Source organism: Rhinatrema bivittatum, chromosome 2 (assembly GCF_901001135.1).
Source record: "Rhinatrema bivittatum chromosome 2, aRhiBiv1.1, whole genome shotgun sequence".
Taxonomy (NCBI): Eukaryota; Metazoa; Chordata; class Amphibia; order Gymnophiona; family Rhinatrematidae; genus Rhinatrema; species Rhinatrema bivittatum.
Window position 1 is genome coordinate 197,963,490 of NC_042616.1, and position 24,560 is coordinate 197,988,049.

Genomic DNA, 24,560 nt, shown 5'->3' on the forward strand with positions numbered 1-24,560 from the left:
AACTACTGACAGCACATTTTTTCCTCTGTTCTTGGATAGAAACAGGGAGGTAGTTTAAAAAATAAATAAATAAAAGAGGCTTGCAGCAAAGCCTTCCAGTCTCTGGCCTGCTATGCTAGATTTGGACTCGGTGCTCTGAGGTGATCACCCTCTCTTCTGCCTCCCCTTCTGCTGGTTTCCGGTTTGTCTGTAGGGAAAATGTTGCATTTTCGGCTGCTGTGCAGCCTCCCCTTCACCAGAGGACCCCCGTGAGCCCGGCTCCAAACTACATTCTTCAGCATTGTCCCTGGTTCCTGTCCTCGGCCAGTTTTACAGCCTCCATGCCAGCAGGGGACCTCCATGAGCTCTTTCCCCTGGATGGCCAAGTCCTTCTCTCCTGACTGCACCACACCCAGACTCCAGCCCTATTTAACTCTGTCTCTTCCATGCCTCAATACTTCAGCATCGAGTCCTCCTTGGCTCCCAACTCTAGCCACTCTTGTGGCCTTCCAAGGCCTTTTCCTGATATTTCTTTGTGGCCTACAGACCTTCTGTTCCCAGTCCAGCCTTTCAAGTTCCTGTGGCCTTTGGGCCTTCTGATTCTGCCTATCCTTTTGGTTGTCTTCTGGCCACCCGGCCTTCTGCCTTGTACCTTGCTCTGTGGCCTACGGGCCTTTTGACTCTTCCTTGTCTTATGGCCTAATCTAACCCTCTCTGTTTCCTGGCCCCTGGCCTAGCCCTGAGACTCCCTGGTCTCTTCTATGTTACTAGGCCTCTCTGTTTGCTGGCTCCTGGCCTAGTAGCCCTGAGACTCCCAGGTCTCTTTTATGTATTTGTCCTCTGTTTTCTGGCTTCTGGCCTACCCTGAGACTTCCTAGATCTCTTCCCTGTCGTTAGGCCTTTCTCTGCCCAGCCCCTTAAGGCCTTCCTGTATTGTAGCCTTCTGGCTCTGTGTTTTATGTTCTGTGTTTGACTTCTCTGATTCTGTCCTGTCTGAGTTCTGTGTTCCAGTTTGTCCCCGAGTTCTTAAGTTCACTTCTACCTCCACTCAATTCCAGTGGGTTCCAGTTCACTCTTACCTGCTCTCAGATCCAGTCTGTTCCAGCTGTTCCAGTCCACCCTTACCTGCTCTCAGATCCAGTCTGTTCCAGCTGTTCCAGTCCACCCTTACCTGCTCTCAGATCCAGTCTGTTCCAGCTGTTCCAGTCCACCCTTACCGGTACTCAGATCCAGTCTGTTCCAGCTGTTCCAGTCCACCCTTACCTGCACTCAGATACAGTCTGTTCCAGCTGTTCCAGTCCACCCTTATCTGCACTCAGATACAGTCTGTTCCAGCTATTCCAGTCCACCCTTATCTGCATTCAGATACAGTCTGACACTGGGGCACACTGGTGGTTGATGTGTTTGTGTCCTCTCTGAACAGGAATGTCCCACTCTTCTTTTCCAGAAAGAGGGCATGCAGCAAACTAGCCTTGGATGACTTTGCCTTGAATTGGGGCAAGGAGACTGCTGTACACATATTCTCCAATTCCACTAATAGTGAAAACTATATTGAAGCTCAAAGAGGACAGAGTTCCATGATTCTCATAGTCCCCTTTTGGCCGAGACAGATCTGGTTCCTACTCCTCCAGGAGATGTCTATTAGGAAAACAATCAGACTGGGGACATCCCCCAGATCTCATGACTTGAGATCAGGGAAGGTTGTGTTATCCCAAAGCCAAGTGTCTATTGCTCATTGTTTGGATGTTGAGAGGTTGACTTTGCAACTCTTTGAGTTATTGGATGATGTGTATCAAGTTCTTTTAGCTTCAAGAAAGGATTCCACTAGAAAATCCTACAGATTAAAGTGAAGGAGGTTTGCTGTGCGGTGTGAGCAAAAGACCATAGATCCCTTTTCCTGCTCCACACACAAAAACTGTTTGATTATCTTGTACATTTGTCCTAGTCTGGTCTTAAGACCAACTCCGTAAGGGGTCACTTTAGTACAGTTGAAGCCTACCATCATCATGTAGAAGGTAAGCCCATATCTGTGCAGTATTTAGTTGTCCGTTTTTTGCAGGGCCTGCTTTATTTGAAGCTTCCCATCAGGCCTGCTGCTGTGTCTTGGGACCTCAGTGTGGTTCTTTCCCAGTTGATAAAGCTCCCTTTGAATTACTGCACTCCCGTGACTGCACGTACCTGACCTGCACTCCCGTGACTGCATGTACCTGACCTGGAATATTATGTTTTTTTGAGTCAGTCACTTCAGCACTTAGAGTCACTGATCTCCAGGCTCTAGTAACTTAATTAATTTATTTATTTATAAAGTTATATTCCGCAATTCTAGACTTCGCATTCAACGTGGATCCCAAATAACATACAAAGGTACATCAAATATACATAGACAACATATTAACTCACTACAATGACAAATTACATGTAACATAATCTATGTAGTATTACAATAAAATCTAAAAACATACGATACACAGTAATTATAGGTAAGCCTGCAAAAAGAGCTGTGTTTTCACTCCCCTTCTAAATTATTTGTCTGTTTCTGCCCTCAACTTATCCATCCTATACCAAATTTTATCATGACAGGATGGTCTTACACATCTATCCTAAGGTAGACTAAGGTGTGGTCGGAATTCCATTTTAAGCAGCAGTCATCCTTCCAACTTTTTCCCAGCCATATGTCCACCAAAATGTACAAGCATTGCACAGCTTGGACTGCAAAAGAGTTTGGGCTTCTACCTGGAGCAGACAGAAGTCTATAGAATGTCCACCAAACATTTTGTTTCTTTTGACAGAAACAGACTGGAGATTGTCTTGCCAAACAGACTATGGGCCGGATTTTCAAAAGGTTACATGCGTAAATGGCCTTAACGTGCGCCAGGCCTATTTTCAAAGGGCCCGGCGACATGCGAATGTCCTGGGGCTTTACAAAAGGGATGAGGAGGGGGCATGGCCAGAGGCCTCTGCATAGCCGCTGGGCCAGGTATCGCAAGCCGGCAGTCGGCCGGCATGCACAACTTACTTCAGCCCCAGGGCCAAAGGTAGTTTTGAAATTAAAAAAAAAAAAAAAGCATCAAAGGTAGGGGGGAAAGGGCAAAGGAAGTAGGGAAAGGGAAGGTGGGGTGGGGGGTAAGGAAGTTCCCCTGGGAGGGAGGGAACAGGGGAAGGCAGCGTGACTCGGATAGGGCTCAGCGCGTGCAAGGTGCACAATTGTGCTCCCCTTGCGCGCACCGACCCCTGATTTTATAACATGCACGCGCCAGGTAGCGTGCATGCATATGTTTTCAAATCCAGCTCTATATCTGATTGGCTAGCAGATACTTCTAGATTATGCATCTGTTGGCTGACTGGATGCTGTAATTATCAAACGTGAATGAGGGAGGAATATTGTGAAGAGGAAATTTGCTGAGAACAATTATTCATTATTTATTTACTATTTTAAAATATTTCTATACTGCCTATTCTATATTTATTTTATTTATTTAAGACTTTTTATATACTGTCTTTAGCAAATAAATTTGAACAAAACAGTTTACAACATTGAGCATAAAATAATAAATACTAAACTTTCATAAAGTAAAAGTAAAATAAAATAATAACAGTATGAATAAAATTACATAACGTATCAATATCAATATTACTAATATCCTTGTGCAAAAAGATATTAAAATAAAATTAACTTTAAGTTTAATAAACTTGAAAGATAGAAAAAAATAGAATAAAAATCATAGCAGGTACAACATAGTAAATATAGATTGTAGTGGTATACAAAATGTACATACATTAAAAAAAAACAAACCTATACAGTCAATAAAAAATAGCAACATGTACAGTTAAAAATACAAAATAAAAAGCTACATAGGACAAAGGAGTATAGAGCTGAGTCTGATTGGTCTTCAAATGCCTGCTTGAACAACCAGGTTTTGAAGGCTTTTTTAATCTCAGTCTTAGCAGGGTTCAACATGAGTTTATTGTGAAATAACTATTGCTGTATGTATTGTAGAAAAAGAGAGATCATTTTGAAAGTTTCAGCCCAGGAAGACAAATACTGTACAAAACCTGAATATCATTGCCATAAACTATAGAAACATGCAAAGATTTTACAGATTGGAAAAAGGTAAATATTTAATAGGGATGCCATTGAGGCGGATCTTTGCGATCCTCCAGAAGGCACATCATTCCAGTCATAGCAAAGGTTCCCTAGTCTGACTTGTTGGGTTCTGTTGGACAGGAAAGAGGTAAACCATTTGTGAACTGTTCTTGAAATTTCTCTGCATTTTTTTTGTAAAATACAATTAAAAACTGCAAAAATGCTGCTTGCATAAGTATTCAACCCCTGTGCTGTGGAAGCTTCAAGTTTACACAAATGAAAGATATTGCCCTGACAATTAGCTTACAATTGGCCTCTACCTGTGAATCATTACAATTGGCCTCTACCTGTGAATCATTACTAAAGGTCAGTACCATTAGTCAGACTGTGAATCTGAAGGAAAGCTGTGAAAATGAGGACCAAAGAGCATTCTAAGGAAATTAAAGATAAAGTTATAGGCATGCACAAGATAGGAAAAGGCTACAAAATTTCCAAATGCTTGAATATCCCAGTGAGCACTATTAGATCAATTGTGAGGAAATGGAAGCTGCATCAAACCACCCAGACACTGCCTAGACAAGGCCGTCCCTCAAAACTCAGTGTCAGAGCAAGAAGGAGACTTGTGAGGGAAGCCACAGAGAGGCCAACAATCACTTTGAAGGAGCTACAGAGTACAGTGGCTGAGACTGGAATGGAAGTGCATCAGTCAACCACATCAAGAGCTCTGCATACAACTGGCCTGTGTGGGAGGGTGAGTAGCAAGAAGACGGTACTGAAGAAAAACCAAATCAAAGCACGTCTGGAATTTTCCAGAAAGCATCAGAGTGACCCAGCTAAAATGTGGTTTAAGATTTTGTGGTCAGATGAGACAAACATGGAGCTTTTTGGCAAAATTCAAAATGCTGTGTGTGGTGCAAACCCTAACACTGCCCATTCAACAGCAAACACTATCCCAACAGTAAAGTATGGGATTGACAGCATCATGTTGTTGTGGGGAGACTTTTCCTCAGTGGAAACCTGTTCTGACCTGGATGGTGGACCCTTGGTCCGATGAGGGGGTGAGGTCCTCTCGTCGGTGGGCGAGGCTAATCCGAAGGTTGCTGGAGGTAATTGATGATAATCCGGATGCAGGCGCCTCCTGCGGGTCGTTTAATCCAGATAGCTGGCGCCTCCAGCAGGTCGTGAAAAGCAGAAGATGAAACGGAGACAGTCCGGAAAGCCAGAACCAACGTACACCACCGCCGGGCAAGGATCAAGAGCCAGTGTCTTCCGCAACCAGTCCAGGGGTCGAGAGCCAGAAGAATCCGCAGCCAGTCCCAGGGTCGAGCGCCAGAAGAATCCAAAGCCAGTCCGAGGGTTGAGAGCCAGAAGAATCCAAATCCAGTCCGAGGGATGAGAGCCAGAAGAATCCAAGAGCCAGTCCGCGAGTCAGGAGCCAAGCAGGAACGACAGCCAGTCCAGGGATCACAAACAGAGAAGCAATACAGGAACCAAAACAGGAACACCACTAGAGCCAAAACCAGGGCAAGGTCTGAAGGCTCAGACCTTGCCTTAAGTAGTAGACAGACGCTGGAGACAGGCAGGAAGGAACCCCCTACTTCCTGTAGGGGTTCCTTTAAGGCCGGGCTCTTGCCGCCCACGCGGCCTTAGAAATCTTCAGGGGGCGTGGCCTAGGCTGCTCCGCGGAGACGCCGCGGCCATCTTGCAGGGCAAGAGCCCTGCCGCCGACGCGGCTGTTGATGCCGGCCCTTACGTCCTGTGCCCGGCCCTGCCGTCCGGGTAAGTGGTCAGTCCCCGGTCGCGGTTTGCCGCAGCCGGTGCTCATAACAACTGCATCTTGTTAAAATTGAAGGATGGATGGATGTTGCAACATCCAGGAAGATATTTCAAGACAACCTGTTTCAGTCTACTAAAAAGCTAAAACTGGGGAAAAAGTTCACCTTTCAGCAGGTCAATGATCCCAAGCACAAAACCAAAACAACACAGAAGTGGTTGAACGACACAAAGGTGAATGTTCTACAATGGCCAAGTCAAAGTCCAGATCTCAGTGCAATCCAATCTGTGGCACTATTTGAAAATTGCAGTCCATAAGCGTCATCCACCCAATCTAAACAACCTGGAGCAAATCTGCTAGGAAGAATGGGCAAAAATTACTCCCAAAAAGTGTGCGATGCTAGTAGAAACTTATCACAACAGGTGTAAAGCTGTTATTACAGCAAAAGATGGTTCTACCGAGTATTAATCTAAAGGGGTTGAATACTTATGCAAGCATTATTTTTAAGTTTTTAATTTTATTTTACAAAAAATGCAGAGAAATAACGAATTGTGACTTTGAAAAATTACTTTAAGAGCATACTGGCTTGCAATTGTTACGACTGTTGCTGCTTGATGTCTCCACTCCGCCCTCCTTACTTCTTTGGCGACTCCTCCCGCGGTTGATGGACGTCTGGCTGCCGCAGCATCTGCCTGCCATCCTCTCCGGCGTCCCCGGTCCAGCTTGGGCGCTGCATCCCGCCATGTTGTTCAGCTGCCATAGGGTGCGCGCGCCGCACTGCCCTACTTTTTATTCCTTCTTTGGTGCGAACCTCAGGGGCGTCCCCCTGTGATGATGTCACGCATCCCGGATACAAAAGCCTACTCTGTTTGCTAGCTAATCGAGTTAGCAAGGAACTCCTTACGGATGGGATTCGTTCTCCGTACCTAGCTACTCTGCCTCTCCTTAATTGGACTTACTATCGGGGTACCCGCTCCTCAGGGGCCTCTCTCTTTTCTTTCAGGTCTCTGTCTGGAACTGGTACTCGCTCCTCGAGGGCCCATGTTCCCAGACTCGCTGCCTGAGCTCTCTTCTGCTTGGAAGAAACCGCTGCCTACACCATCATTGAGTTACCATCTATACTCTCTCAGAGCTGTTCCCTGGAACCAGGAACTCGCTCCTCGAGGGTCTGCCTCTATTCCAGCTTCTGTGTTACCTTCCGGGAGAAACCACTGTGTGAGTAATCAACCAATGAGGCTCTATACCAGAACCCTGTGTATGCTCCACTGTACTCACTATCTCAGTTTCTCTCCACTACAGCACAGCTATTGAGGGATCGCTGTTCCAGTGTCCTGAGGGACTACAGGCCCAGCCAGGCTTCATCTCTACTCACTACTGCCACCTCTGGTAGCTTCTCAACTCTGTTTAATAAAAGATAATTCTGTGTTGTGTGCCCTAAAGCTGAGCCTGACCTGTGGCCCCTCACGGGACTTCCCCCCGTGGGCGAGGTCATCTGCCACAGTGTCCAAGGGTCCACCCAAAACCTTACAAACAATAACAGCAATAAACATACTGTCTGGAACAATCTGTGTAAGTGTCATTTGTAATCCATACAAATCTGTTTACTTTTTAGGGGTCGAATATTTTTGTAAGCCACTATATTTCATGCAGATTCACTATGAATGTTCTGAAAACAAGACTGTCCAGGCAAGGATTCTGTAGAAAACCACTGATCTCTGGACACTGCTACTCATGTTCACCAGGACACCTGATTCCAATCTCCTTCCATAGCACTGACACCAACCTACAGTGCCCCACCACCTTCAGTTTCTGGTTTCAGTGTTATATTCCACTTCATTTCAGTCATTGTTGTCTTGGTTGTACCCACAGCTTCTCCTGTTTCTCAAAGCCTTCTCTGAAACTGAGCAGAGTAAGTTGGCAATGCTGACTGGGATCCTGCTAGCCAATGGAACACTTCCTGCCATCATTCTAACCAGCCTTTTCACTGACAACATAGTTAAAGAAGGTAAGATGCCTCTCCTCTTATCTTTCTTTTCTCTGTCTGGTAAGGAATGAGTTTCAACTCAACAGGTATATTTGTTAGATTTCAACCTCACTGTCTTTTGTTTAGATGCCTGGGATGATGATGAAGCTGCATTATTCAAGGGAAAAATAGAAGGCAGGTTGGATATTGGTATTGCACCAGCAAGAGCAGTACAGGGCTCTACAGGAGAGCAGGGCAAGGTCTTCTGCCTATCCAGCCACCTCCCCTGTGGGTTGGGCCCACAGGTTCTGGTGGATCGCAAGAGTTCTCTGGCATGGAGCATGATGGGCTGGGGTCATGGCTGGCAGTGGTCAGGCTTGGTCAGAGTTCAGGCAGAGATCAAACAGAGGCCAGGTCCAGAGACAGTCCAAGAAAGGCTGACTGGGAAGGCAAGACAAAAGCAGGACAGGGGAACAAGGCTAGACAGAGAGGCAAGGCTGAGCGGGGCAGGAGCACAGGGAGACAAGGTTAGAACCAAGTAAAACACAAAGGCAAGAACAAGGTAATGCACACACAGGCAGGAACAGGGTAAAACATGGGCTGAACCGTAATAGGGCTGCAAGGCAGGATTCAAACAGGCTAGGTAGGCTGCTGGGAGGCATACACAAGGACCAGACAGAGAACACAGAGACAGGAGAGTCACTGGGAGGTCTACAAGAATAGGAGCCTCGGTGGAAGACTGCCAGGAAATAGGAGGGCCACTGAGAGACCCACAGGGAACCAGAAAAACAGGCAAAACACACAGGAACAAACAGAACAAGATAAGAAGGTCTAAACAAGCCACATTAGAACACATTCGAGGAAAAGATATATAGAGCAGGAGGGCCACTGGGAGGCCCAAGCAGGACAAGACAAGGACAGGACAGGAACACAAGAACAGAGCAAGGTATACACAGGCAAAGGAACCAATGGAAAGGCAAGATAAATACAAGACAGGCAACAGACAAGGAGGGCCACTGGGAGGCCCAGATAGGGATAAGATAGGTTCAGGCAAGAAGGCCGAAACAGACCACACAGAAACAAGGCAAGGCAAAAAGGCCACTAAGGGCACTTGGAAACAAAGCAAAACAAGGTTGGCCAAAGCAAGGAGCCCAGGTGACTCTATGTTGAGGCCCGAGGAATCTGTGAGTGAGGTTCTTAATAAGGGTGGCCTTGCTGCGTCATGCAACCATCAAGGTGGCAACAGCAGCAGGGCAGTGTGTGGCCCAGTGAGGGCCCCTGCTGGCGGGGAGGCTGCCTAGCAGCCAAAATTTGACATAAAAGGACTGAAGCACTTAATAAGCAATGCTAACGCCCATTAATAATGCATTAATGTGAGTTATTGATCATGCTCATGCGAGCATTACCGGTAACAATGAAAGACTGAGCCCAATGCCCAGAAAATATTAATCAGCTGTGTTGCATGCAAAGCAGCTTATTAATTTTAGAAAGGTTTAACGTGGATAGAGAGAGGCCTTAAGATCCATGCTAAGTTGAGGAAAGTTAACTATATCTCAAGAGATGTGAAGTGCCTGGCTCTTGCTCTTCAGTCCTCCATTCAAGATCTCTAAAGAATCAGCTAGTACTAAGTGAAATCTACCCCCCACCCACAGCACAAAATACCATCCCCCCCCCCAAAAAAAAGTCTTACAATGTCACCGATTGATCCCCGACTCCTCTTTGCCCTGCGTGTGAGTTGAAAAGGAGAGTCGTGGGTTAGCTAGCACCATTTTGCATTTCCGTACCAGCGGAGCAGGAGCTCGCTTCTTCCTGGAAGACCCTTCAGCTGCCCTGGGGTAAGGAGAAGGGGTTTGAGGAAATGGGGCCTGGGAGGTTTTGCGAGTGGCCTTTTTTTTTTTTTTTTTAATGCAGTATTCAGAAGGGGGCCAGTCTCTGTTAGGAAGAGCGTAGGGGGAGATCTCTCGGGTTGGGGGCGAGGGGGAGGGCCTCATGCAAAGGGGGTCAAAGGAGTGATCTTTTTTTGCAAGGGACAGCAGATTTTGTTCTGGGAGGGGGGACTGTACTTGGGGGCTAGTTGTCCCTTTCAAGATCATGGCACAACTGGCCAGGGAACACATCTGAATTACTACTTATCATTTCTGTAGCGCTACAGATCATACGCAGTGAATTGTGGCAGTGAGTAGCATACAAGACGCAGTTTGCCATAATTCTGTGACAGCAGGCAAGCAACACTGCAGCAAACTGGAGGTCTTGCTTCTGCCTCTGAATTCATGTAATAATGTAAAGACTATGAAAATTGTTCTTTCCCTTTTTTCAGTTTAAGAATAGAAGAATATTTGCATTCTTTTATATCCCTTCTATCTGAAATGCTTTAGAAAACAGATTGCAGAAATATAAATTGATTGTCTTTAGTTTGGATTAGAGTTGCTGGCATAGTCAGATAGTAGATAGACTGCTGATTTCCGGTCAGTAAGGATTATTATCCCTCATTAGCCAAATTTTAAATGCCAGCTTTCTGCTCACTTTTGGCTTTTATTCCTTGATTGATACTGCCACACTGTGGACAAATTTCGAAAAAACCTCCAGCTTCTGCTCAGAAATCTGAGCCTTGGAGCTTATTTCTTTCTCTCACTGTTCAGGCTCTCAGACTTTCACTTCAGACTGCAAACTCACAGCGAGAGTTACAGGAATGCTAACTGAAACCAAACATGACCCATGCCTTCAAAAGTGGATCAAAGTGCTTAAACATTCTGCCTTCTTAACATCCCTCTATTCCTCCTTAGGGAATTGACAAAACATAAAACCCTTGTCAATTCTGACCACCTGAGGCCCACCCACCAATGGAATTTTTTAGCAATCTGCTGTCAGGAGCATGGCTTCTCAGAGCTGTTAGGTGATTTTTATTAGGAGGTGTGCTTGTGTGCAAGATGTCAGACTTCCACTGCTGCCAGCAGATTATTAAGAAAGCTGCCAGCAAGACTACACACACACCCCCATGGTGATGAGGCTTTCACAAATATAAAGGGTTGGGAGGGGGAGGGGGTTCTTTAAAAAGTAATGTAACTTGCATGGGTAACCCCCACCTTTTTTTATTTTATGATGGTCAGAGTATCCTAAGGCAATGGTTTTCATCAAATAATTCTCCTGGCCTCTTTGTTATTGCCTTCACTTTTGGGCATCTTTCACCACTGGCATTTCTGTGGCTCTGAAGAAGGCTGCCCTGAGCACTGGCGCGTGAGCAGCAGCCTGCATTGCCCTGCCTCTGCATGCTGCCAAGCCGGAGGCCTGCCCGAGCTGACTGCTAGGGGCTTGGAGTTCCCTAGAACTCCAAGCCCCTAGCTTGGTGCAAACTGAATTCAGGGGTTGTGTAACTGGAATTGAAGCAGTTTCCAACTTGGCTGGAAGGCAAAGCAGGCAAACACACACACAAAAAAAAACCAAAAAAACTAGTTTCTTCCATATCCAGAGGTTATTTTTTGCCTCTATAAGCTAAAATATGCATGCTGTAGGTTTCTAGCTTTCATGTTTGTGCTATTTCAAAAGACATGAAAGATGAACAGTTTTAAAGTGAAGAACCATTTCAAGGGCATTACTTCCCTGTATATTATTAATCAGATACGTTGGAATCAAACGGAGTATTCTGCCTGGCTTACATTTATCTCTTTGCAGCCTAAGTACTCTTGGTTGTTAAGTGCTCCTGTAACAGGTTGAGGGGGAGGAGAAACATGCAGTCAGGCTACTGTTCAGTAAGGTTAGGGGGTCTAGTTTAAACTGTGATGGGCCCAACCCATAAAGATGGGCAGACTCTAGAGCTGCTTCTTTGCCCCCAGGACCTAAATCTGAAAGGAGGGGTTAAGGAGGTAAAAACACAGTTGGTTCCCTGGTCAGATCATTTTTTTTAATTGACTTGACTTTAGATATGAAGTTAGGAACGACTTTTGCAGTTGACCTTTGCTAGTAGCTCATGATTTGGAGGAAAATTGATGAGAATCAATTTTGGGTTGTTTTGGGTTTTTTTTTTTCAAAATTATAACTGGCCCCCTTGCCCCTTCAAAGGGACCTTCTTACCATAGAGTGAGATCTTGGAACTCTGAATTGGCTAAAGCACTGAATATGGTCACCCCATTGACAAAAACAAGGGCTAGGAAGGGAAATGTTTGTGTTCACACAGGAGATAAACAAGAAAAAATAAATGGTTTGCCAGTTGGAAAAGTTCTGGTGAAGGTCACTATTACCTTCAAACCAGGCCAAGTGGAGAACATAGTTTGCCAATTACAGGGAAAAGATGTGGGCAGCAGAGACGAATTTCTATTCTGACATCATTATTAGGGTGGAAAACAGTTTCCAGGAATTGTACAAAGAGATTGAGTCTTCTGGTATAATCTGTGATACTCTTTATACACCCAGATTTTACACAGGACTGTGAAACATTTGCTTTGTTTTTTCACAATATTATATATTTATTTCCATTTGATATTCTGCCTTTTCCTAGGAAAGGCACAAGGCAGATTATGAAGAAATATGTGACTTGCAGTGCAAATGTCTTCAAGAGGGAGGGGACATTTAAAAAAAACAAAAAAAAACCCCCCATTTAAACGGGGAAGTGAACAATATAAAACTATGTAGGCAGCAATGCTGATTTCATAGTGTAGGGATGCTCCTGTACTATGGAGGAGGAGGAGGAGTCTCGTGGTTAGAGCAGCAGCCTGAGAACTTGGGAAGCCAGAGTTCAAATCCTACTGCCATGCCTTCTGCTCTTGGCATCATCTTCCATTGAAAAGTTTTAGGAAATAGGCTCCATAAAATTGTAAGCCCGCTGGGGACAGAGAAATACCTACTGTACCTGAATGTAAACTTGCCTTGAGTTAACAATGAAAAGGCATGAGCTAAATCCCAAAATAAATTAAAAAAAATAAAATAAAAATTAAGCATAAGAGAAAGGATATAAAATATTCTGGATTTTAAGAGGAACAGCACAAGATGGATTTGAAGGCATTGTTTTAGATGATGGCCAAATGATCGCCTTTTCTGAAGACAATAAAATGCCCTTTAAACACTTGCCCCTCAAGTTTAATAAAACCTGCAGATGAACAAATCTTCAGCTGGCTGTGGGACATTGTAAATTTATCCATATCTTAAAAATTCTGGACCCAATATTAAAAAAATAAACATTTATTTAAGTTCACCTCACCAGTTAAGACTTATCCGGTGAACTTAAATGGGATGTCTCTACGTAGCTGGATAAGTTAAATTCGGCTAAGTTGGACCAGATCTATGGCAGGTCTAACGTATCCGAGTAATTTAACTGGTTAATGCGGAATATTGGCACTTATCTGGATAAGTAGTACCACACAATCCATCCATTGACTGTCCAGTTATCTTTTTAGCCGGATAAGTGACTTGTCCAGATATGTCGTGGCTGCTGAATATGTAGCCACATATTCAGCAGCTGCCACTTAACCAGACAAGTCCTACTTATCCAGCTAAGTAGTGTTTCAATACTGGCCTTCCTATGTTCTGTTCAGTACTAAACAAGTAAGAACAATATACTCACATTTTCTTCCTGCTTACCATATTGTGAATTTTAATCCCTTTTTGGAGAGTTATTGTGCCTACGGACAGATGGAAGAATTGATGGACATCAGTCCCTTTTATATAATTCTTGCCAACATTCTGTATGTTGGAAAGCATAAAAAGCTCTCCCTGGATCCCATAAATTATGGCAACTACAAGCCAGCACCACACCTGCCTTTTTTAGACAGAATTATTGAGCAGGTGGTTACAGTACAATTTACAGCCTTTGTAGAGGAGGTGTCAGGCTTAGATAGCTGCCAGTTTGGATTCAGAACTGGCTTTAGTACAGATTCCGCTTTGCTCTCTGTTATACATGACCTACGGTGCCATACTGATGGTGGATGAACTGCTGTTCCTAATGTAAAAATATCTCTCAAATGCCTTTGATAGAGTAGATCATCACATTCTTTTGGACTAAGCGGATGAAACTGGGAAACAGGAGTCACTCTGAAATTATCTATACAACCAGCTGGAACTGGAAACAAATTGAAGGGCATTTGCAAGGTCTATTTACTGCTGAACAAGCTATTACAGAACTTTTAGCAAAAAGGGCAAGTCTATGATGCAAAAGTAAAGTCCAGGATAGACAAGAAGTCCAAACAAGGCAGTATACAGGGTCAAACAAGGCACAATCCAGGACAGGTAACATAGGAACAAGTCATTCTAGGAGAGATTATTCAGGAAAAGAGGCTGGAGAAGCAATTGGGAACAGAATTATAAAGCTGTGTTCAACCAAGCAAGAATACAGATAGGGGAAGGGCTGAAATACACTGAGTGGTTGAGGCTGGTCTCTCACTTGAGCAATTGGGACACAGGAGGAAGGACAGAGTACGAATACTCACACCTAGAACCATTCAAGGACCAGGCCAGAGAATGAAAACAGATGCATAGAAACGCTGACACAAGGGAATTAGTTGAAAGGCATTCAGCACTATCTGGCAGATAGCTCGCCTGAGAAGGAGACTTAGAAACTCTCAGGGTACTTGTTTGAGCCCTGCCTAGGCTGCATCCTGACAGAAGGCATTGTGCAATAAGGAAATTCCAATGTGAATGATGTAAGCCATTTTTTTCATTATTACTGTGTCCTTTCTTGTGTTGATCACTATGCAACAAAACTGGAGGAGCTAGTTCAGGTTATAGTAGGCATTATTTTGTTAATACTATTCCTGGCAAGGATTATTTCCTGTCTTCAGAATGCTTGTGTTCTGTAATATTGAGATTCATAATCAAAGGGTTTGTTCAGCTAACTTTTCAAGTTAGCCAAATAAACCTTGACATTTTTAATCCTCTTCCCCACACAGACACACACACACACTCACTGGCTAAATACTGTCTGGGAAATTTGTTGCTCTGAAAAAAATGTACACAGACAAGTATCGATACCAGGCATGTTATCGGGGCAAGGTTTTATTTTGTCCGCTGATATTTGGCACTGGCTGGATGAAGTTACCCGAGTAATTTTGTCCAGAAAAAAATCTGTCCTAAAATTACCCAGGCATTCCGTCAGGATGTATTTGGGCTGAATATCCTGATAAAAAGTTAAACAGATAAAATGTGTCCTTTGGGTGACTTTATCCTGTGATCATCAGCTGAATATGGACCTATTTGTACTTTTATTGATGTAAAAGTTTCACGCTTGCTGTGCATTCTTTTCAGTTGGAGATCTTTGTATTTTTTAAACTTGCAATTTTCTGGCTCCTAACTATGATTGAAATCAAGGAGCTGAGCTGAAAGAAGAATCCTGTCTATTTCAGTCTGTTTGCTCATATCAATCCCCTTATTACTTCGTTCTGCCACATACCCTCCTCCTCCAGAGGAAAACAACTTTTCCAAATAACCCTCATCCATAGGCCTAGTGAGGGTCTCTGGTGCCCAGGGCGCAATGTATTTGTGTTGCCTCTCTAGCACACCCTCTCCCAAATCCTTCTTATAGAAAAGCTTAAGAGCAAGAAAGTCAGACTAATAGAAATCCCAGAAAAGAAATGAACTGACAGCCTATTGTGAACAGTCTATGGGGCAAAAGCTTCCCTGCCTGCAGATAGGCTGCCAACCTTGCCCCTTCCATCTGCGATAGTGCAAGCAAACAAAAATGTTCTCTGATAAAGAATAAGACCAAGAGTCAAAGGCTATGTTGTAAAATTTATAAATTCCAATTTTTCCACTTCTGACCATGAGAAAAAAAAAAAAAGGAAAAACCATTTCAAATTTGTCCTTTTTTCCAGACCTGCACACATCACTACAATCTCCCACTGCCTGTCCCCTCATCAAATACAGAGTAACTGACAACAAATTAGAAAGAGAAACATGGAAACAAAATCTGAACTGGAAACCGCAAAAAGCCAGACTCTGCCTGCAGTATAACACCAGAGAAATAATATAGAAATATTCAGATACACATTTCCCCAAAATGACACAGATAAAATCAAATTCCCTAATTCTCACCTCAGAGAAACAGAAGCAATAGCAGTCTCAGTCTCCTACCCTCCCAGGCCCCAGCAGTCTTGCTCCCCAGCCACCTCTTCCTTCTCCCAGTCCCCGGCACTCTTGTTCCCCCAGGCCCCCTCCCAGTTTCCAGCAGTTGTGCTCCCCAGCCTCTCTTCCCTCCCAAACCTCCCAGCCAGACTCATATACAGTGCAATAAATAATGATAAAAACAAATTTAAACATTTCACAAAGATACATTAAATATTTCAAAACAGCAGACATATCAAATAACACCCAATAATTAATTAATTAATCTGCTGGGCGTAGACTGGAGAATCCCTTCTGCAGAATCTACCAGAAGTAGAGAGATAGTGGATGCCCTGCAAGAGGCTGTCTTAAAAAAACAAAATGGCAATGGAACCCATGAGGGAAGATGTGATACTTGACTTGGTGCTCACTAACGGGGATAATGTCTCTAATGTCTGGGTGGGAGACCATCTCAGCACCAGTGATCATCAAACAGTATGGTTTGATATTGTAAATAAGATGCAGAGAAGTCATACGAAGAACCGAATTTAGAATGTCAAAAATACGGACTTTGTCAAAATGGGGACTTACCTAGAGGAAGAACTAGAAGATGGAGAAAATGGTAGAGGTGGAACAACAGTGGGCCAAACTACCAATTAGAAAAGTAAACAAAAGTAAGAGAAATAAGAAACGATCTGGTTCTCAAAGGAAGTGGTAGATAAAATAAAAGCAAAAAGAACAGCGTTCAAGAAATATAATTGATCCCAAAATGAGGAACACAGGGAAGAATATCTGGTGAAACTGAGGGAGACAAAGAAGGAAATCAAGAAAGCTAAAAGTCAGGTGGAAGACAAGATTGCCAAAGAGGTAAAGAGAGGTGACAAACCATTTTTCAGATATATCAGAGAAAGGTCCAAAGTGATATTATGAAATTGAAAGGTGACAATGATCAATATGTGGAGAGAGACGAAGAAATGACAGAAATATTAAACAAATACTTCAGTTCAGTGTTCAGTAAAGAAGACACTGGAGACAGACCTTTGCTGATTGACAAGACTGTAGGTGGAGATGGGGTAGATGAAAATCTGTTTACAGAAGAGAATGTATGGGAAGAACTAGGAAAAATGGAAGTGCACAAGACCATGGGGCCGGATGAATTTCATCCCAGAATACTGAGGGAGCACAAAGATGTGCTGGCGGGTCCACTGCATGACCTGTTTACTAGATCCTTGGAAACGGGAGTGTTGCCAAAAGACTGGAGAAGAGCGGTAGTGGTCCTGCTCCACAAGAATGGTAGCAGAGAGGAGGCTGAAGACTTCAGGCCGGTTAGCCTCACTTTGATGGCGGGAAAATTAATGGAGACTCTGCTGAAGGAAAGGATAGTGAACTATTTACAGTCAGGAGGATTGCTGGACCCAAGGCAGCATGGATTCACTAGGGGAAGGTCCTGTCAGACAAATCTGATAGATTTTTTTGATTGGGTGACTAAAGAATTGGATCGAGGAAGAGTGCTTGAATGTGATCTACTTGGATTTCAGCAAAGCTTTTGACACGATCCCACATAAGAGACTTGTGAATAAAATGAGAAGCTTGGGAGTCAGCGCCAAGGTGGTGGCGTGGATTACGAACTGGTTGATGGACAGAAGACAGCATGGGATGGTAAATGGAACCTACTCTGAAGAGAGAGCGGTGTCAAGCGGAGTGCCACAGGAATCGTGTTGGGACTGGTTCTATTCAATTTCTTTGTGAGCGACATTGCGGAGTGGATAGAAGGTAAAGTTTGTCTATTTGTGGATAATACTAAGATCTGGAACAAAGTGGAAACGCCAGAAGGAGTAGAGAGAATGAGACGTGATTTAAGGAAGCTTGAACGGTGGTCGAAGATATGGCAGCTGGGATTTAATGCCAAGAAGTGCAGAGTCATGTATCTAGGGTGCGGTAATCCAAAAGAACTGTATGTGATAGGAGGTGAAGGGCTGTTGTGCACAGAGCAAGAGAGGGACCATGGGATGATAGTGTCTATCGATCTGAAGACTGTGAAGCAGTGTGACAAGGTGATAGCTAAGCCAGAAGAATACTCGGCTGTATAGACAGAGGAATAACTAGTAAGAAAATGGAAGTGATATTCCTCTTGTACAGGTCTTTGGTGAGACCTCACCTGGAGTACTATGTTCAGTTCTGGAGATAGTATCTCTAAAGGGACATTGACAGGATGGAGGCTGCCCAGAGAAGGGTGACCAATTGGTGGGTAGTCTCTATCAAATGACTTATAAGGAAAGATTGAAGGACCTAAAGATGAATAGCCTGGAGGAGAGGAAGTGCAGGGGAGATATGATACAGACCTTCAGATACTTGAAAAGTTTTAATGAATCACAATCAACAACAAACCTTTTCCATTGGAAAGAAATCAGTAGAACTAGGGGTCATGAAAAGAAACTCCAGGGAGGACAACTTAGAACCAACATTTGGAAATATTTCTTCACAGAGAAAATGGTGGATGCCTGGAATGCCCTTCCGGAGCAGGTGGTGAAGACAAAAACAGTGGAAGAATTCAAAGGAGCATGGGATAAACACTGTGAATCCCTAAAAACTAGAGGATGGAAATGAAGAAATGAGTGCATGGGGGTAACTTGCTGGTGTGGCGGTTACTACCCTTAACCAATAAGCCTTCATGCTGTTAATGCAACTCCATTATTGCTCTCTGCATCAACAGCAGAGGGAAAAGGGGAATTTTGTGGTCAGGGAAAGCAAATAAGCATAGGGGTAACTTGCTGATACAGCTGTTACTACCTTTAACCAATAAACATGAAACTCTTGATGCAACTCCAACATTGATCTCTGCTCCAACAGCAGGAGGTAACGGGGAACTGAACTCAAACAGAAACCAACAAGGGCCCTGACCTTGACGGTCTGGGAAACTGATAAGTGCAGAAGCTACTATAAGCTTGCTGGGCAGACTGGATGGACCATTGGTCCTTTTTTGCCATCATTTCTATGGTTCTGTTTTTAAAACTAATAAGGATAAAAAAAAAATATTCCCCTCGCCGATTCTGGAAACGTTTGATTTCCAGTCACCCTGAGATTATCTTGGATTAGTGGAGGGGAGGTGGGATTGGGGGGGGGGGGGGCAGGAGAGGAGGGAACACACAAACTTTCTCCTCTCTCTTTCTTTCATTTACACACATGCACCTCCTACCCTCTCCTTCTCACTCCCCTCTTCTACTTCCTTACTTCCCTTTCCTTCCCTTTCACTCACCTCTCAGACACTCAAACCCCTTTCCCTCACTCTCACATCCCTTCTCTCTGTCACTTATCCCCTCCCCTCTCTCCCTTCCCTCCCCTGTCACTCACCACCCTTTCCCTCACTCTCATCTCCCTTTACTCCCAGTCACGTATCCCCTTCCCTCACCCCTTCCTTTCCCTTCTCTTTCTCTCACCCTTCCCATCCTTTCCCCCCCCCCCTCCCATTCCTCACTCTCATACCCTTTCTTTCCCTCACTCATACCCCTTCATCTCCCTCTCAGGTTCAACCTGCCACATGACTCACCTGTCTCCCGGTAGTTCTAGTCTTCCTGTTGGGCAGGTGTGGGATGCCTGACAGCAGGTCATCATGTGGGCCACTGCTAGGATTCTAGTGCCTAGCTTCCTCTGTCTCATACACATATGCTCTCAAACACACACATGCACATCCACACACATATGCTCCTTCTCTGTTGTACATACATGTTCTTACATATACACATAACTTCCCTCTTTCTCATACATACAGACTCGCGCATAAATGCTCCCTCTCTCTCATATGTATAGGCTGTCACACACACATAATCCCTCTCTCTAAAGAACACATGCTCATGCACATGCTCCCCCTCTCATACACATATGTTTTCACACACACACAGGCTTTCTGTCTCACACACACTCACATACTGTCAGTCACATATACATAAGTTCCTTCTCTCTCATACACATACACACCCCCATACAAATCCGATTCACAGAGACACCCAAGATAGGTTCTCATTTCTGCACAGATACACACGGACACCCCAGACAGGTTCCCATTCATATATACTATACACACACACACCCTAGTCAGTTTCCTATACACACATATACCCCAGTCAGGTTCCTTCTCACACAAACACACCAGTTAGATTCCCATACACACACACCAGTAAGTTTCCCATGGACACATACAGGCACATACCCCAGTCAGGCTCCCATTCACACCCACACCCTAATCAGGCTCCCATTCACACACACACACACCACACATCCCAGTCAGGCTCTCAATCATTCACATTCACACATATACCATCGAGAGCAGATGGAAGAGCCAATTCTGCTGTTCTTCCTTGTGTGCTGGCCCCTGAGCTACTCAAATCTAGCACTTCTACTATGCTGATCTCATACATCACAAGCGCATAGAACACGTTCTAGCTGCACGTGTTTTGGGTACAACATTCTGGCACAGTGAAAGAGCAGGAGAATGGTCCTCCTTCTCTTCTCGATCGCCGATGGAATTGGGTCTACTAGCAACCTTGTGAGCTTACGCTTCTCAGCCGCTAGTGGGATGGGGTCTACCGGTGGCCTCGCAGGACTCCTCTTCTTCTGTCGCTGCTGCCTGTCCCCAGATGTGCTGCCCTGTGCAGTTGCACAGTGTGCATACCCAGTAGTGCCAGATCTGGTCACGTGCAGTTTCATCCAGGCCTGCTTCTGCTGCAGGACCCTGAGTTTTCAGGAGGTTCCCACTGCTAAAACAAATATATATATATATATATTATATATTATATATATATATATATACACAAAAAAAAAACCCCCAAAAGAACTTTGGGGAAAAAGAAAAAAGCACTATCACTTATACAATAATCATACAGAAAATATTATTTATCCTAAAATAATCATACTTTATTGAAAATACAATAAAATATTAATTTTTCAATTTTCACATAAAACCAATGTCACTCCTAGATTGAAAATTGAAAAATTAATATTTTATTGTATTTTCAATAAAGTATGATTATTTTAGGATAAATAATATTTTCTGTATGATTATTGTATAAGTGATAGTGCTTTTTTCTTTTTCCCCAAAGTTCTTTTGGGGGTTTTTTTTTTTGCATGTCATAGCAAAAGCACAGTCTAAATTAATACATTGCCTTTATTTTTTGATCTATATATATATATATATATATATATATATATATATATATATATATATATATATATGTGAATGTAGCCCCCTCCTGCCCCCTTGCTACCCCCACTGCCCTCATCTGATCCTCTATCCAGGGGTCAGGTTCAGGATTCCATCAGTGCCTCCATGGTATAAGTTCCATGTTGCTCTGTTCCTCCCACTACAATGACCTCAGGGTTGAGGGCTGATTGCAGAGGTTACATATATCTTGGTTTTACCCAGAAAAGACCAAATTTCTGAGTGGGACAAAGTGGCTGGTTATTACTAGCACCCTGTGCCTTTCCCCAAACTCTCTTTGGTCTGTGGTCACATCTTTTATTTATAACTCATTTCTTGTTAGTTATCTCACTGTTGTCCAGCCATCCTTACAGTAGCCTTCTGCTTGATCTGCCTGTGGCCCTATAATTTGGCACCTCTTTACTTTTCTAAGCCTTGCAGGGTGTGAAATGTTTAAGTGGAACTCTGGCCCTCCTTCCCAAAAAGTTCCTGCTCTAGATTCACCCTTTTTTTAAAATCTTCTTTCTTTTGTAAAGCTTTATGTGTTCTTGTTCATTTACCCTGGGACCGTAGTTTTTGATCTTGCTGTCTGAGATGCTCGGTCTGTTTTCTTTTTGGGGTACCTACTTTCCATTATGACTAGATAGATAGTGCATGGCACTCCAAGGTTGTATTTATTTTCATTGATTTCTGGTTATGAGGAGTAATTAATATGAGTATAACTGTAGTGCTGCAGTTTGTGACATGGTACTTCCACTTCCCCTTATTTTGTTGGAAATTCAGATCCCTGATTTCTTATCATGTTGGCTTGCATTGTGCAACTAAGTGTTGATTGGTTTTGTAAATGGTGGTCATGAGATGTTAACTTTTTTCATCTTGAAAACACTATTACTGTCCCTGTTTAGTCTCTTCTCTTTTAGATCAAATGGAAAACAAGTGATACAGACTTTCAGGATACTTCTTAAAGTACTGAGCATATCACCAAAAAGGCAGGTTGGGGTAGAAAATGTCATCCATTGGTATTCTGAAATGAGTACTTTTCCCCCCTTCATTTTCTATCACTGTTTTCAGAAACATGTTATCTTTATTTGGAGGACATGGACATGCCCTATAAGTCGCCACCTATTTCTAAAAGTGATATTAAGCAGTATATATGGAGGGATCTTTTTGTTTGTTTTAATAGGGATATCAGCATCTTTCGCTGTAAAACTTTTCAAAGCTTGGATGGCAGAAAAAGATGCCAATGCTGTTACCTCTTCTTTAAGGAAGGCCAACTTGGACAAGAGATTACTGGTATGTTTTGCACTGAATTACCTGCTTGTTTGCTTTTTCTTTGATTTGCAAAATGAGGAGAACAATGGTTAATGATATGAATCAGTCTTTATTAACTTTTTACCAATTTCTGTTATCCTACAAATGTCAACTTAATATTAGAATTGTTGCCAGTTAAGAAGGCTTCAGGATGGCGCCAAGGCATTAACAGCATTACCCTGTAGTTCTGTGCTGTTATATTGAATATTTCTGTTTTTCCTATTTTATTGGATTTTTAATGGCTAAAAGTAAAGGGAAAGTGAGGGTTCTCCTCTCAGAACCCCTATTCCCTGCATATACCTCAGTGGATCAGTCTGTTCTTTGGGGTGTTGGACCTGAAATGTTAGGTGGTTCCATTGTTGGGATTGGCCAGGTAGTACCCTCCCAACTAGCTAGAGATGGTGACCAGGTTGATCCCTGGTACTAGAGCACCCCCCCCCCCAGCTCTGAGATTGAACCTAATGAACAAATCATTGGGCATTAGCAGAGATGGGAGTTGCATGGGTTTATGCACTCAGAAAAAGGGCTGCCTCTCTTGTCTTCTCTGCTCCCCAAGCAAGTTCTCTGATATATACTGCTAACCCTGGAACTTTCAGTGGGGCTGCGGTATTGAATGAAATTGTAAGTGCAGGGTCTGCCAGGGAACTGAAGGAACTGTGGTTAGTGCTGGACTGTATTGGTGCCTTGATTTCTCTCACCAGTGGCATTCTTTGTGCATTCTGTGAATGGTGCACCAGTTTGACAAAATCAGAGGTCATTACTCTGGAGATGATTGGGTCTGCCATTGTGACCATGGAGAGGTTATTGATTTAAAAAGCTAATAATTTGGTGGGCTTCTCATCTAATTTTCAGATTAGAGTTTTAACCCAAGAGGCAACCCTGTTAGACCATTTGGCGAAAATAGTGATCTTACATCAATCAGCAACTAAACAAACTTCTAATAATTTTTTAGCCGAGGACAATGTGGTCATTCATTCTTAGAGGTCCTAGAGATCTGAGCCAGGTAACTCAACCTTAAGATTCCTTAACTTTCCTAGACCACTTAATGTGACTCCAGTAGATGTGTTCAGGAAATGTCTTACAGAAGTTTTAAAAGTGTCATCTCAAGCCTTATTAAGCATCTTCAAGTTTTATTTGTCTTCTAAGAATCATGGGTAGATGCAAACTGGAACCCAGGAGAGAGGCATCTCAGAATGGACAGTTCATATTTAATTTCAATTATTTAAACTTAGTTGCCTAACCAGTAGGCTTAAAGCAATCTACAATTTACAAAAACAATACTACATCAACAAGGCAAATAAATAATAAAAAGCAGTCAAAATAAAAATGACAAAAAATAAATAAAATTACTAAGATAAATTTGGGGGGTAATTTTCAAAAAGATTTGCATGCTTAAAACTGGATTTTACTCTAGTTAAATGCACTTTACTCAAGTGGGCTTTTGAAAATTATTACAATATTTGCCATTGAATTGTCAACAGATTTGTATTTATTTTTTATAAATTTATTTGATTTATATTCTGCTTTTTGGCACTTCAAAGAGGATTACATTCAGGTACTGTAGATATTTTACATGCATAAGTGCTTTTAAGTGTGTAAATGGGCTATGAAAATTGCTTATGATGGTATGCTATATTTACAAGAGTAACTCCTTTGAAAATTACCTCCTACCTTTCCATAAATGAGTCCAAGAAACATTGGCCACATGGACCCAAGCATAGATAGAAAAGATGATGCCACAGTAAAATTAACAAATTCATGGTTAGGGAATAATAAAAGCCTTGCATAAATAAGAGTGACCTTCACTATTTTGTGAAGCTAAGGAATTCAGTTTCCGAGCAAAGTTCCCGGGGAAGGGCATTCTAAAGAACTAGGAATGTATATGTAAGGGCAAAGGGGCGTCTGCAAGATTTCTCTGAAGGAATACAGAGAGAATAATCAGACTTTGATCTCAGACTGTGACCAGGAAGGTATCCCTTAAGTTTATCTGAGAGATACTTAGGCTCCTGATTATGTAAAACTTTAAAAGTTAAGAATTACTTTCGAACTGGTGCCTGAAAGACGTAGGGAGCCAAATGTGCAAGAACAGGTTAAATATGGTACTAGAAACCAGTTTGGCTGCTGAAGTTTGAATCATCTGTAAACCATATAAACCCTCTTTTTGGTAACCGCACAAATAGGGAATTACAATAATCCAAAGAATTTACAAATAATGCGAAAAGAACTGTCT

The 24,560-nt window shown here is 43.0% G+C and overlaps 1 protein-coding gene across 6 annotated transcripts in view; it reads left to right on the plus strand.

Annotated features, from left to right (window-relative positions):
• BZW2 (basic leucine zipper and W2 domains 2) overlaps positions 1-24,560 on the plus strand; it is a 201,468-nt gene that overhangs the window by 122,738 nt on the left and 54,170 nt on the right. For all 6 annotated transcript variants that reach the window (XM_029589024.1, XM_029589026.1, XM_029589023.1 and 3 more), the window contains 2 exons: positions 7,707-7,842; positions 22,203-22,312. In XM_029589024.1, coding sequence (XP_029444884.1) covers positions 7,707-7,842; positions 22,203-22,312 — 246 coding nt within the window. The remainder of the gene's footprint in view (positions 1-7,706; positions 7,843-22,202; positions 22,313-24,560) is intronic.